Genomic DNA, 16196 nt, shown 5'->3' with positions numbered 1-16196 from the left:
GCTTCGGTACGTCGAGAGACAAAGGCCGTTGTTTTACAGCCTTTGGAATATCGCTAGTTTCAGACGATGAACAGTGTCGATTGTTATAATCTTCTATAACCGAAGGCCGTTCCGCAGACCATGGAAATATTGTTGTGTCACAGTTTAAGTCCATCTTTTTCCCACAAGAGAAATGTAAGCTACAAACACTTGTCCATTTCGATTCAGTTGGAAGATTTTCATTGCGGATTAAACGTATCCATTTCTTTCTTCTCTTCTTCTCGACTGGCAGCTGATAAAAGCTCAACTTCAGTGTTCTCTTTGTTGTGGAGACACAGCAAAGCACACAGCAATTCACTTTCGGCGACATGCACTCAAAAAAATAAAACATTGGATTTACTTAACCGAGTTATGGCAACCGGTCCCACGAAACTGTGTTAATTTAGATGTATTGAATACAGTTATGTTTTGAATAACTCAACATAACTGTATTCAATACATCTAAATTAACACAGTTTCGTGGGACTGGTTGCCATAACTTGGTTAGGATGATCTGGCGACTTGTCCAGGGTGTACCCCGCCTTTCGCCCGTAGTCAGCTGGGATAGGCTCCAGCTTGTCTGCGACCCTGCACAGGATAAGCGGTTATGGATGGATAAATATCGGTTCAAATAAAGTGTTGGTTAATTTGGGCTGTCAAAGTATGTACATGTTCGCAGCAAGAGTACCATGTCCATTTTTAACGACTGTACTGTATATTTTAAGGCATTTGCAATATTATGGAAATTTTACGATGTTGCACATATTTTACATACTCAGTACTCAATGCTTATTTTCTGAGATCAGTTGTAAAGTTTATGCAGCACGGCACATGGCATTATAATGAATAGTGACACTTGTGTTACAGCATGATTATAATTTATCAAGCAATTATTTATAGTGCATTCGTAGAGCTTTATGAGGCATTATTAGCATTTATAAAATGCTTACAAGAAATCATTGCCAACTTACAAAGAATGATAAGCACAGTTATAATGATTTATGAAAGTGAGGTATGTAAAAGTGTTACCAAAAATCTTGTAGTGTTAATATATTTTGAATGTGAAATACATAACCTTTCCTCCCTCTCAATCACTGCTTATTGCACTCTGAAACAGAACTGGCAAAAGGAGCAATTAGATGAATCTATCATATTCTACAGGAAAGGAGAACAAATTTAGCTAATGATCCATGCAAGCTTCTGTGATTTTAGCCTGTACTTTTTATGGCTCATGATGAGGGAGTGTGCATGTGTATGAGTGTGTGTATGAGTGTGTGTGTGTGTGTGTGTGTGTGTGTGTGTGTGTGTGTCAGGGGAGAGAGGGAGAAATGGAAGCTGATATGGCATGCTTCACAGAGTAAATGCGATTTCCATGCAGATTTGAATGTATAATTGCATGTATATTTTTGTATGTTTCAGAAAATGAAGCTGGAGGAGGAGTGGTGAACTCTTGATGGGGGGTTCTTATCTGAAGTTTATCACCGCGGGCTAAGGATCAACTGAAGGTCTGGACCAAAGAGCAATCAAACCTGCATTCATATCAGGTAATATTTTGAGCATGAGTAGAGATTTTTCTTTCTTTTTTTTTGTGCCATACTCATCAGGTGGAATTGCTTGTTACTACACAGATATAGCAGTATAGATTTTTTTCTGTTTTTTTTCTGTTTTATCTTTTGCAATGATCAGCTGAATTGTGCAAAAAGTGTGTTTCATCTACTTTCATCTACTTCATAGTTTCTCTACATTAGTATTTATCTTAGGGGTATTTTTTCTTATATATATATATATATATATATATATATATATATATATATATATATATATATATATATATATATATATACACACACACACATATATAATTTTTTACATGAATATTTTCAAACATAATTTTCTTTTTGAAATGTATTCTTTCATGTTATTTTTTGTGATTTTTCACATCATTCAGTTATATTTGCATTTGAATTTTCTGATTTTAAAAAATATTATTAATTTATTTTCACTCGATTTTGACACATGATTTATGTATTTCAACATTTTCAAATGTAGGACGTGTGGTTTTCTTCACACTGGATTTTCTCACATGATTCATTAAGGGTATAACATAATGATACACTTTCATGTGTTAAAAAAAAAATATATATATATATATATATATATATATATATATATATATATATATATATATAAGTGCTGTCAAAAATGTCGCATTATTAACGCGTTAACTTGACTCAATTTTAACGGCGATAATTTTTTTATCGCGAGATTAACGCTCTGTGACATGATGTAGGTTTTTCATAAGCTTTTGAAACTGCCAGGAACTTGGAACATAGACTTTGCTTAGAAAAATGATAGCAGCTAGACTGTAATGCCACGCCCCGCACAGCCAGAGTCCTCTGCCCTCCCCCCAAAGAACCAGCGCGGGCAGGGCGCGCTAGCCCCGCGCCTCGGGAGGAAGAGCCACGGTGCTCAGCTTAGGTTTCGTTTTCCCATCGGCGGCTCCAGCCCGACTTTGCAGTGGCTGTGACAAGACGTGTTATGCTCTGCAATAAAAAAAAAAAAACATTGGTACAACGCAAGCCCATTCACTTTTTTATGCTGATAAGAGAATTACAATGGTTTTTCATGTGACAAAAATATGCGATTAAATTGCGATTAATCGCAAGTTAACTATGACAGTCGCGACATTAATCGCGATTAAATATTTTAATCGCTTGACAGCACTAATATATATATATATATATATATATATATATATATATATATATATATATATATATAATTTTTTTTTTACTTGTGTGGCTTGATATGTCCTCTTCTGCTGCTATCCACTGTGCTGCTGCAAACAAGAAATTTCCCCATTGTGGGATAATAAAGGTCTTCTTATCTTATCTTATCTTATCTTATCTTATCTTATCTTATCTTATCTTATCTTATCTTAGATTAGATTACTTGCAATCACGTGATCAAAATGTGCTACGTCATGAGCATCCATCATGATGGTGGATATGTTGCAGGTTAAATCCGGTCTTAGGTTAAACCTGTATTCAACCTACGTAGAATTGGTGAACCACATTTTACAAAAATGTATAAAATAGATATTCAACCTAGGTTCAACTCTCCTCTTTCTACCCACTAACCTTAGTCTAGGACCTGGCTTAGACATCTCATCTCATTATCTCTAGCCACTTTATCCTGTTCTACAGGGTCGCAGGCGAGCTGGAGCCTATCCCAGCTGACTACGGGCGAAAGGCGGGGTACACCCTGGACAAGTCGCCAGGTCATCACAGGGCTGACACATAGACACAGACAACCATTCACATTCACATTCACACCTACGGTCAATTTAGAGTCACCGGTTAACCTAACCTGCATGTCTTTGGACTGTGGGGGAAACCGGAGCACCCGGAGGAAACCCACGTGGACACGGGGAGAACATGCAAACTCCGCACAGAAAGGCCCTCGCCGGCCACGGGGCTCGAACCCGGACCTTCTTGCTGTGAGGCGACAGCGCTAACCACTACACCACCGTGCCGCCTGGCTAGACATGTATTCACATAATTTAGGAGAGGATAACGCAACTGTTATTGGCTAATTTGAACCCAAGGAATAACTTGGGATGTGTGCCAAAATCCCTATCCAGGGTGAACAGCCTGAAAATTACCAATCCAAGATGGCCGCCGGTATTACGGTTTTATTATTGTGTTACTCTTCATGTTCCTGACCCTGGTTTATGTGACACATAAACGGTAATAATGTGATGTTAAAAGTTGTATTGTTGGCTGTTCAACATTTAGGCTCTCAAGATATTGCTGCCTACTAAAATAATAAGTTTTGTTTTGTATTTTTCACTTTAACTTAACATTCCACTGATCATAATAATATGATTGAACATACAATTTCTTTATCTTTATCAAATGCTTGCTTTCTTATACTCTCCTAAATTATGTGCATACTGTAGGTCTCCCAATTCCATGATTTCATGTTTGAGGTAGGATTTTTCTGTTTTTCTCATGTTTTCTGTGAAACTGCAATTCTGGCCATTTTTTTTACCTTGCCCTTGATCATAGGTTGTTCCCCTTTCCTTCAATCATGAAAATGATGTCACTAATGGATTCCCCATACCCCAAAAAAACCCATAACATAAGATATTGCACATACTTCTGTAGTGAGTGGTTCAAAAATTGATATTTTCAATATGGCTACTGGCAGCCATCTTGGATTGGTAATTTTGTCATACATCCCAAGTTGTTCCTTGGGTTCAAATTAGCTTATAACAGTTGAGTTATCCTTTCCTAAATTATGTGCATGCATATCTAACCCAAGTCCTCTAGTATCTCCTCTTGCTGGTCCTCATCACCTGGACCTTTTGAGGGCCATATATATATTATCATGTGATATTTTATGTCACCCTCGATAAATAAAGTTAAAAAAAAAAGACTCCCATGCCTTGATGTTGTACCTTCTCAACTACCTCTCAAGAAACACACAACAAATCACAATGAAATAAAGAACTTTTATTGTACTCACCAGGACTTGAATTCACACCATCCAGATATGTAGTCCACAGTGTTTACCACTACACTACGCAGGTTAACATGACAAAGTCTCCCATACTTCTTTGTATTATTACTAACATTTCGTCCCAGATTTGCCTCAGGCAATATCTTTAGAGGGTACCAGGCCCCCAACAAAAACCTAACACAAACTCCAACAAAAACCTAACCCAAACTCTAGCAAAAACCTAACCCTCACCCCAACAAAAACCTAACCCAAACGCTAGCAAAAACCTAACCCTCACCCCAACAAAAACTTAACCCTCACCCCAACAAAAACCTAACCCAAACCCTAACAAAAACCTAACTCTCACCCCAACAAAAACCTAACCCTAACCCTCACAAAAACCTAACCCAACTCCAACAAAAACCTAGCCCAAACCCCAACAAACATCTAGCCCAAACCCCAATAAAAGCCTAACCCAAACCCTCACAAAAACCTAACCCAACTAACCTCACCCCAACAAAAACCTAACCCAAACCCCAACAAAAACCTAACCCTAAAAAACCTAACCCAACTCCAACAAAAACCTAGCCCAAACCCCAACAAAAACCTAAACCAAATGCTAAAAAACCTAACCCAAACCCCAATGAAAACCTAACCCTAACAAAAACCTAACCCAAACCCTAACAAAAACCTAACCCAACTCCAACATAAACCTAACCCTCACCCCAACAAAAACCTAAAGCAATTCCAACAAAAACATAACCCAAACCCCAACAAAAACCTAACCCTAAAAAAACCTAACCCAACTTCAACAAAAACCTAGCCCAAACCCCAACAAAAACCTAAACCAAATGCTAAAAAACCTAACCCAAACCCCAATGAAAACCCAACACGAACAAAAACCTAACCCAAACCCTAACAAAAACCTAACCCAAACCCTAACATAAACCTAACCCTCACCCCAACAAAAACCTAACCCAATTCCAACAAAAACCTCACCCAAACCCCAACAAAAACCTCACCCAAACCCCAACAAAAACCTAACCCAAACCCTAACAAAAACCTAACCCAACTCCAACATAAACCTAACCCTCACCCCAACAAAAACCTAAAGCAATTCCAACAAAAACATAACCCAAACCCCAACAAAAACCTAACCCTAAAAAAACCTAACCCAACTTCAACAAAAACCTAGCCCAAACCCCAACAAAAACCTAAACCAAATGCTAAAAAACCTAACCCAAACCCCAATGAAAACCTAACACGAACAAAAACCTAACCCAAACCCTAACAAAAAGCTAACCCAAACCCCAACAAAAAGCTAACCCAAACCCCAACAAAAAGCTAACCCCATCCCCAACAAAAAGCTAACCCCAACCCCAACAAAAAGCTAACCCCAACCCCAACAAAAAGCTAACCCCAACCCCAACAAAAAGCTAACCCCAACCCCAACAAAAAGCTATCTCAAAACATACAAAAATTATAAATTTAACCTATATTGAATGCTGTCACTATATTTACCCAAGATAAAATGTGGTTCACCAATTCAACCTAGGCTGAACACAGGTTTAACCTGAGAACGGATTTTATCTGCAACAGATATACAAAGCCACTTTTTTTTTTCTCTATTGGATTTTTTTCTTATTTATACTTCCTTCTTTTAATATTTTATTTATGAACTGGAATGTCTGGTTGTTTGTATATTCTTTGTTTGTTCTGTTGTATAATATATATATAAAGCAACTCAGATGGCGGCCGCTGAAAGCGTGTCTGTAAACAATGCTAAATTTTCTCAGTATTACCAAGGTTTGAACAGTCGAATAAAGATTCGATACAAAGAGAAGATAGATATGTGTGGTTTTGACCCATATTATTTAAAAAAGTTAGATTTTTATGAGGATAAGATGCTTCTACCGACCATCGAGTACCCAGATATCGCATTCTATTTGGTTTGGCAGACTTTGTGGTTCGACAAATCTCAACTGAAGCCTTATGAGTCTCTGGATGGGTAAATAAATACCTCATTAATTAAACCAGTCGGTGATGACAAAGTTTAGTTTACTTCTATGTGTGAACAAGAGACAAAGTGTGAAATTTGGACAAGTCTCTAGCTTTATGGCTCACAAATCACATTTCAATTAATTTCAGGTCAACCACTCTAAAATTATAACAACAACCGAGTGAACCACGACAAGAGAACACTCATTTTATAGCAAAATTCGAGCAACACGAAATAAAATTCTTCCGTGATATTATCGAGAAAGCTTTTGAATCTCACCTGAGATAAAATGATTACTGCAAACACGAGCTGTTTTGGTTTGAGCCTCTGTTAGATCAGCCCTGCCGATGTTGTTCAGCCGTGCTCGTCTCCTCTCCATACTGAGCCTCAGAGATTCCTCGCCCTCTTTTCGAATCATGGACGGAATTCTAAAAAATCGGAACATGCCACGGTCACGAGTACTGCTGTGACCACAACCATATACAGCACAAAGATATGGCAGAGCTAAAAGGACGCTTAAAGCAGTGGGAAAACAAAGAGAGTTGCGCACGCGTGACTATGTTTTGTATGGAATGTCGCTTGACCCCGCATTTGTATCTCCACCAACATGGCTGACATTCAGGTTTCTACTCTGCTTTGACGTCACTTGCAAATCAAGGATAATGAGACACACATCAAGGGAAAGTCCCTTACTAAATCCTATAAATCTTCTTGTAATGCTCCTCGGGGTATTAAAATGGACCTCATTATTTTAATTAGTTGTTTACAAAAAAGGGAGGTTAAATATCAGTGATCCCTCCCCTATCATTTGCATATTTACTACATTGATTATTAATTGTGTTCATGTAAATGTATTTAAATGTGTTTTAATTATTATAATTAAGTCTGTTTATCAGAATATATGTTCCAGTGTATATACTGTGCAAAAGTTTATATCACACATTTGCAGTACTGGGCAAAAGTCTTGTTTGTTTGTTTTTCTCATACAAACTTCGTTCTAGATTTCTATTTTATGACTTCTACAGTACGTTATCGAGTCAAAATATTACAAAAACATTTTAGAGTTCCAAACGTTCGGGGTTTTTTTTTTTTTCCAGCACAAAATTAAACGTTACAGGAGAAAAAAAAAAGTTTGTATCTGAGCAGCATATTACATATTAAGAGAGCACTTTTCAGATGAAAAAAGAAAACATAATGAAGGCGACTGGGTTTTGGTGCAAAATTAAGAAGCGAGTGTGACAGTCAAAGTGTCCAGAAGAACTGGGTCACTGTGGCTGGTTCTGTAAGATGCTCAGTAAAACCTACAGCTCATTTCCTTATAAAACTGCACTCGTTATACCCAAGACTACTATTTTTTTTAAAGCAAAGAGTCGTCTCACACCAAATATTGACTTTGTTTCATTTATTATGCCTTACTGATTACTGTGTATAGTATTTTTTTAATGTTGAAACATTTCAAGACTTTTGCACAGTGCTGTAGTTGAGTGATTCATTTAATCATTGAACCAACAGACCAAGATCCTTTGACCAAGACCAAGACGGCTACAATAGCATCGTATAGTCAATATAATTAGCTTATATCCATGAGAGTGTGTGCTGATTATAGAGATTTCTTTGACATTGTGTTTAGATTGAACTCGGTTTGCTTTCATGGCATGTAACGCATCGATGTCCTTCCATTATTTTTTGATAACTGTAATCATAGTGGACCTATGACCTAATATATGCAGCCTCGTAGAACTCATGAAGGCTCAAGATGATCTTCTGTCCTACATACCGTCCGTAACCAGACAAGCCTGATTCACATAGACAAATATTTCCAGTAATAGCATGACGAAAGGTTTGGATTTAAATCAGCAGTGCACGAATATGATGAACTGCACATCGTTCTCATTTTACTTTCGTTCTTTTAAAATATTTAGAGATCTCAAATAACTAGGAGGCTGAATATGACATTTAAAAAAAAAAAAGGAGGCACGTTTTGTATGACTGTCAAGCAGTAATGATTTGAATATATTCTTAAAAGAAAATACTCAGCCTTATTACTGCATGTTGCATTAACAAGCTGGACAGTTTTATCACTGGCATTTTAACTCTGCATTTTTTTTCCCCTCGAATAATGTATTTTAAAAATCTATACATAATTGCTAACACAGCGACCATAAGTTTAGATTGTACGTGCTAAGTACTTCACTCTGTATGAACGTTTTTTTTTCCAACGGCATTTTATTTTTTAATCACTTTCAAAAAAGACTAAGTCCACACAGTAAAACCAAACCAGTCCACAATTGTCTGAGAACTGATTTGCAAGAATAAAAAAAAAGGCAGCCCTTTTAAGCATTAGTACCACTTTTCTTTCCCAGTTCTTTATACTCTGTGTACTCAGTCATGTGTGTTGATTAAATATGTACCTACTAGAAGCATGTAGCTATATCTGGCACTAACATGGTGATCACATCTCACCAGATGGAGGTGGATGGAGCAGACAAGCGCCATCGCACACGCTCGAAAGGTATTTTCAGCACCTCCTTCTCTAACCCTACAGTATCTCAGTGCTGTGAAAATGTATTCACACCATTTATGTTGGAAAAAGTAATCAGCTCTGATCTGTCTTATTTTTCTTTCTCTTCCTGTTCCTGTGCTATCCCATAGTGCCCTTGGAACCAGCAATACAAGAGCTGTTCAGGTTAGTAGTCTTAAAGGCCACAGCATCACAGCATGTACGCTAATCTATAGTCCTATAGTACATTTAGTAAAAATGAAGACGTTTTCATGGAGTAATGCAGCACAGGGATACGGTATCCACTTATTTAGTACAAAAGTCTTTTAGCCAGTGTTGTAGTCGAGTCACTAAACCTCGAGTCTGAGTCCAGTTTCGAGTCCTCAGTGTTCAAATCTGAGTCATTAAAGAAAATTTCGAGTTGAGTCCACTATGCATCCGAGTCGAATCCAAGACTCCAACAGCACCATTTGACGGTGGCTGTTTTAGCGCCTTTAACATCAGTTTGTTCCTGAACGTGACGTATGAACAGGTGAATGTGCTTCTCTTTGTCAGGGAGTGTGAAGTATTCTGTCAGAGATGGTTGGGAGACAGATGTAAGTGCAGAAGATATGTTTATTAATACAAGTGAAGGCACGTAAACAATCCAGAACGGCAGGCAAAATCGTAAAACGGTGAAACAGGCGATAGGTCGAGCGAGGCACAAACAGGCTATCGTAGACTCGGCAGAATCAAAGACGAGAAACAGGAAATCAGGGATCAGGAAAGCAAACAAGGAAATAAGGCTCGGTAATGTGTCAGCAATGCAACTCAATACTTCGCAAAGTGAGTGTGTTTTCACAGTTTTTATATCAGCGCGCTGATTGCACCTTAATCCCGTGCAGGTGCGAGTCGTTTACAGCGCGGGCACGAGAGTCCGCTGTCCAGACCACGCCCGAGAGTCTATCTGATGTACACGCCAAGGCACGCAGGTGTGACACTCTTGCACGAAATTAGTACAAAAATTAATGTAGATATAAATGTCTTATGCCAAATTGTTATGGCATGTTACAAAAAAATAAAGAACAAATCCAAGTCCTCGTCTCCAATTTACAAGTCCGAATGCAGTTAATGCACGAGTCCGAGTCCAAGTCCGAGTCATCAGCGCTCAAGTCCAAGTCAAGTCACGAGTCCTTAAAATTAGGGCACGAGTCGGACTCAAATACTACAAGCCTGCTTTTAGCACAAGACTTTTAGCACAAATCTAAAGTCTTTTAGCACAAGTTCTAAAGTCTCTTAGCACAACTCTATGTTCTTTAGCACAACTGGTCACAATAATCGGAAAAAAAAATACTCATCTTGATCTAGAAAGGGGTTTATTATGATTGCTTAGTGACTGGAAGCTGGAATTTCTGCTGCTGTGAATGTTAAGGATCAGTTGTTGATCCCTGAAATGTGGACTGAAAATCTGATTCTTTGGTGTCTTTGGATATTGTTAAGCCATAACAAACCTTGAATTGTGGACACCTCCATAGATAACTTCAGTCACTTCTGATCATATCAGAAATTCAACTGACTGTCAATAATTACGTGTTTGCTGAATTAATTAACCGAGGGATTACACTACCGTTCAAAAGTTTGGGGTCACCCAGACAATTTTGTGTTTTCCATGAAAAGTCACACTTTTATTTACCACCATAAGTTGTAAAATGAATAGAAAATATAGTCGAGACATTTTTCTGGCCATTTTGAGCATTTAATCGACCCCACAAATGTGATGCTCTAGAAACTCAATCTGCTCAAAGGAAGGTCAGTTTTATAGCTTCTCTAAAGAGCTAAACTGTTTTCAGCTGTGCTAACATGATTGTACAAGGGTTTTCTAATCATCCATTAGCCTTCTGAGGCAATGAGCAAACACATTGTACCATTAGAACACTGGAGTGAGAGTTGCTGGAAATGGGCCTCTATACACCTATGGAGATATTGCACCAAAAACCAGACATTTGCAGCTAGAATAGTCATTTACCACATTAGCAATGTATAGAGTGGATTTCTGATTAGTTTAAAGTGATCTTCATTGAAAAGAACAGTGCTTTTCTTTCAAAAATAAGGACATTTCAAAGTGACCCCAAACTTTTGAACGGTAGTGTATGTCTCTTGCCCTGCTTGACAATATGTGCTTTGCCGATGAAGAAGTAACCAACAGTTGTGATATGTAAACAAACGAAAGAAACTTCCACTAAAGCATCCTAGAACGAATGGCAATTAAATAAAAGTGCAATATAAATGTTCAGGAATGACAAAACAGCCAAAATTAATGTATCAATTGTTCATAATACAACAATTGTGAAGCAAGAAGACGATGAAGAAGAAGAGATTATGCTAAGATGAAAGGGTTGTTTGATCATCAAGACAAGTCTCGAAGCTGTGGCTAGTTTACAAGGAAATTCACTTTGTTGCAGCATGTTTATATTTGATTTCAATATTTCTTTTTTTGTTCAGTGCTATCAACCGCTAACGCTACTATCACACTGTTTCGTATCTTGGCACGTAAGCAGCGTGTGGGTCAAACGCCAAGATTTCGTATTTTGTCCAAAATTAAAGTCTTGCGATGTACACAGCGTATGTGTGACGTTTCTGTGGCACATCTGGGGTTTGTATGGGGTTCAAGGAACGTAAAGTTATGGCGTACTGAGGCATGTGATGCGTTGCCATGGCGTAACCATTTCATTGCTTTTGTTGGTGTGGCGTTTCGTTCTTATGTGTGATGTTGCTGCTGCGTACCTGCAGGGTATCTGCGGCGTTCACAGGTGGGTATAAAAGAGGGCCCGATGCTGCGTTCATTGTCATTTGTCACAGTTGAGAAAGCATCATGCCAGCAAAGAAGTCAGGACCCAAGAAGGGCAAGGGAAGAGGGAAGACGTCAGCTGCATCCATTCACCCAGCAAGCCCTGGAGCCACCATCATCAGACACGTCAACTAAAGCGTTCGCACAGCGTAATAGGTGTTCGAGCAACGTTCCTGCTGCATCACTGCTACGTAGCTTTCGTTTTTATGGCGTACACGTGACGTATGTGTGACATATCAAAGTTGCTACGTATATGCTACGGATTTTTAGGTGCGGACTTAAAAATACGCCGCACCCTGGCGTACAAGGAGATCGTGTTACGCATCCTAGAGTATTAGCTACGTAAGCTGGCGATGCTGTGGCATTACTTTCTTACTGCCATGTATCCTGATACACTGTACATAATCAAGGCTGAAACGCCAATGTGGGAACCAAGCATAAAAAAACGTTACTTAACACTAAATTATCAAATCAATAAAGCACAAGGAAGTCTTTTGTGTTTTTGCGTCGTTCTTTAAACCTGTCATTGAAATAACAATGGGATAGATGGAAAAAATTTTCACTTCTCTAATCCTATTGTTTTCTTTTAATTGAGCACTTGGTGAACAGAAATGGATGCATATACTATGATACCCACCATAGTGTGGAAATGCATCGATAGCCACGGTTAACGCATGTGCAAGAAACATGTGTTGCTGCGACGTAAATAGCTTAATAAAATAATTGAAATGGCGCTACATAATTTTCTTTTCTTTCGACCTTGTTTCTTTTGTAAAAAAAATTAAAATAAAGAGCAAACAAAAACCTTTCTTTAAGCTATTTTCTTGTAAATTTTGCTTGACTTTTCATTCTTTATCAAATCAGCAAATTGTAAATAATAAATACAGTGGATATTATAAAAAGTGAACACACCCCGTTAAAATGATCGGTTTTTCTGCTGTAAAAAAATGAGACCACGATAAATAATTTGAAACTTTTCTCACCTTTAATGTAACCTATAACCTGTACAATTCAGTTGAAAAACAAACAAATCTGTTAGGGGGAAATACATTTAAAAAAAAAAAAACGTACAATAAGCTGGTTGCATAAGTGTGCACACCCTTAAACTAATACTTTGTTGAAGCACCTTTTGATTTAATTACAGCATTCAGTCTTTTTGGGTTCACACCTACCATCCATTAAACTGACTCTGATTAACCCCAAATAAAGTTCAGACATTTACTCAGTTGCATCTTCCAGCAAAAGCCAGGGTTCACAGAGAGCTTACAAAGCATCAAAGGGATCTCATTGTTGAAAGGTATCAGTCAGGAGAAGGGGACAAAAACATTTCCACGGCATTAGATATACCATGGAGCACAGTGAAGACCGTCATCAAGAAGAGGAGAAAATATGGGACAACAGTGACATTACCGAGAACTGGACGTCCCTCCAAGATTGATGAAAAGACAAGATGAAAACTGGTCAGGGAGGCTGCCAAGAGGCCTACAGCAACACTGAAGGAGCTGCAGGAATTTCTGGCAAGTACTGGTTGTGTACTACATGTGACCACAATCTCCTGTATTCTCCATATGTCTGGACTATGAGGTAGGGTCAAAGAAAAACATCCAGGCCCGGCTAAATTTTGCAAAAAATTACATCAACTCTCCCAAAAGCCTGTGGGAAAATGTGTTATGGTCTGATGAAACCAAGGTTGAACTCTTTGGCCACAATTCCAAAAGGTATGTTTGGTGCAAAAACAACACTGCGCATCACCAAAAGAACCCCAAACCCACGGTGAAGCATGGTGGTGGCAGCATCATGTTTTGGGGTTGTTTTTCTTCAGCTGGAACAGGGGCTTTAGTCGAGGTGGAGGGAATTATAAACAGTTCTAAATACCAGTCAATTTTGGCCCAAAGCCTTCAGGTGTCTGCTAGAAAGCTGAAGATGAAGAGGAATTTCATCTTTCAGCATGACAATGACCCCAAAAAACCAGAGCCCAGACCTAAATCCAATTGAAAATCTGTGGGGTGACCTGAAGAGGGCTGTGCACAAGACACGCCCTCACAATCTGACAGATTTGGAGCACTTTTGCAAGGAAGAGTGGGCAAATATTGCCAAATGTGGCAGGCTGATCGACTCCGACCCAAAAAGACCGAATGCTGTAATTAAATCAAAAGCTGATTCAACAAATGTATTAGTTTAAGGGTGTGCACACTTATGCAACCAGCTTATTGTACGTTTTTTTTTTATGTTTCCCCTCGAACAAATTTGTTTGTTTTTCAATTGAATTGTACAGGTTATAGGTCACATTAACGGTGGGAAAAGTTTTGAAATTATTTATCATGGTCTGTTTTTTTTACATCAGAAAAAACGATCATTTTAACGGGGTGTGTAGACTTTTTATATCCACTGTGTGATATAATTTAAGCTTAGCGCTTTAATAAAGACTAACATACGGGCGACATCAAACATGGCGGTTTTAAGATGGCGGAGGGGGGAAATGCGATCGCTCGTTTTTGATTGGAATCTCGGCAACTTTCATTAAAAAAAAAATCCATCAACCATCTTCAAACATGATCAGTCAGTATTCATAATAAAGATTAAGTGTTCTTGGATCTGGTGATAAACAACTTAGAGCTTTGCTAAGAGACTTTGGATTTGTGCGAAAAGACTTTTCTGCTGAATAACTGTAAACCCAGGGATACTAGGGTGGCTGCTTGTTAAGGCGGCCCTTTTTAGCCTGGATTCATCTTTCTTTTATCAGCTTAGAGAATCCCGAAAAAAATAGCATATTCTGAGAAGATACAATTATCATTTCATGCGAGTAACCACCATGAGTGCTCGCTGAAACGATCTTGTTTGCTCCTGGAAAGGCAACACTGTTGTAGTTGGAGCACCGAGTGCTGTATCATTGCGTGTTGCAGTAGCATTTTAATAATTCTGTTTGTGAAAGCATGATTAATGAAGTCTTTGACAAAGGTTAACTTGGTAATAGGAATGAATTGCACTTTTATAAGACTTGGCACCCACTGAGTTTGAGAGATGAAACAGCACCAGCAGAACAAACAGGAGTATAGCAAATACGTTTGACCTACTGTAAATGCAAGGGAGGATGATGAGTGTGATGAAAAAGAATACATCAGCTGCTGGAAATGTCTCATTTCTATTAGGACGAAATGCTGCGGAACAATTTACAGCCCACTACAGCTGGAAGTGTGCTAACATACACACATATACATGTACGGTATATACACTACTGTTCAAAAGTTTGGGGTGACTTTGAAATGTCCTTATTTTTGAAAGAAAAGCACTGTTCTTTTCAATGAAGATCACTTTAAACTAATCAGAAATCCACTCTATACATTGCTAATGTGGTAAATGACTATTCTAGCTGCAAATGTCTGGTTTTTGGTGCAATATCTCCATAGGTGTATAGAGGCCCATTTCCAGCAACTCTCACTCCAGTGTTCTAATGGTACAATGTGTTTGCTCATTGCCTCAGAAGGCTAATGGATGATTAGAAAACCCTTGTACAATCATGTTAGCACAGCTGAAAACAGTTGAGCTCTTTAGAGAAGCTATAAAACTGACCTTCCTTTGAGCAGATTGAGTTTCTGGAGCATCACATTTGTGGGGTCGATTAAATGCTCAAAATGGCCAGAAACATGTCTTGACTATATTTTCTATTCATTTTACAACTTACGGTGGTAAATAAAAGTGTGACTTTTCATGGAAAACACAAAATTGTCTGGGTGACCCCGAACTTTTGAACGGTACTGTACACTCACCAGCCACTTTGTTAGGAACACCCATACGTACACCCGCTGTTTTATGCAGTTACGTAATCAGAAAATCTCTAGTCAGCAGCACAGTGCATCAAATCATGCAGGTACAGATCAAGAGTTTCAGTTAATGTTCACAATGTTCAAACATCAGAATGGGAAAAATGGTGATCTCCAAATATGAGTTTCTTTCACTGTGGCATGGGTGTTGGTTTGAGCCAGATGGACTGGTTTGAGTATTTCAGAAACTAAGTGAGTGAGCGACAGTTCTGTGGGTGGAAAAAAATGCCTTGTTGATAAGAGAGCTCAGAGGAAAATGGTCAGATTGGTTCGAGGATATAGTAACTCATAGCAACTCTTTACAACCATGCTGAGCAGAAAAGCATCTCAGCATGCAACAGCAGAACAGAAGACCACATTGGGTCTTCTGTTCTCCTGCCAGCCAAGAACGGGAATCTTAGAATCAAGAACAAGTTCCTATTAAAATGGTTGGTGAGTCTACTTTATTTTTTTGTATGATGTGAAAAGTGCCTAGACATTCGGTTGTACTGGATGTTGGTGAACACATTATCTTGTGTTGGTTGATGG

At 38.5% G+C, this 16196-nt stretch overlaps 1 protein-coding gene across 1 annotated transcript in view; it reads left to right on the top strand.

Moving 5' to 3' along the window:
• myt1lb (myelin transcription factor 1-like, b) overlaps window positions 1-16196 on the top strand; it is a 314795-nt gene that overhangs the window by 82974 nt on the left and 215625 nt on the right. Inside the window, exons 2-4 of the mRNA XM_060934686.1 lie at window positions 1438-1562; window positions 8987-9032; window positions 9173-9206. Coding sequence (XP_060790669.1) covers window positions 8987-9032; window positions 9173-9206 — 80 coding nt within the window. The 5' untranslated portion in view covers window positions 1438-1562. The remainder of the gene's footprint in view (window positions 1-1437; window positions 1563-8986; window positions 9033-9172; window positions 9207-16196) is intronic.

Source organism: Neoarius graeffei, chromosome 11 (assembly GCF_027579695.1).
Source record: "Neoarius graeffei isolate fNeoGra1 chromosome 11, fNeoGra1.pri, whole genome shotgun sequence".
In the NCBI taxonomy this organism is placed as follows: Eukaryota; Metazoa; Chordata; class Actinopteri; order Siluriformes; family Ariidae; genus Neoarius; species Neoarius graeffei.
The sequence above is the reverse complement of the archived record's forward strand: the minus strand, read 5'-3'. Positions and strand labels throughout refer to the sequence as shown.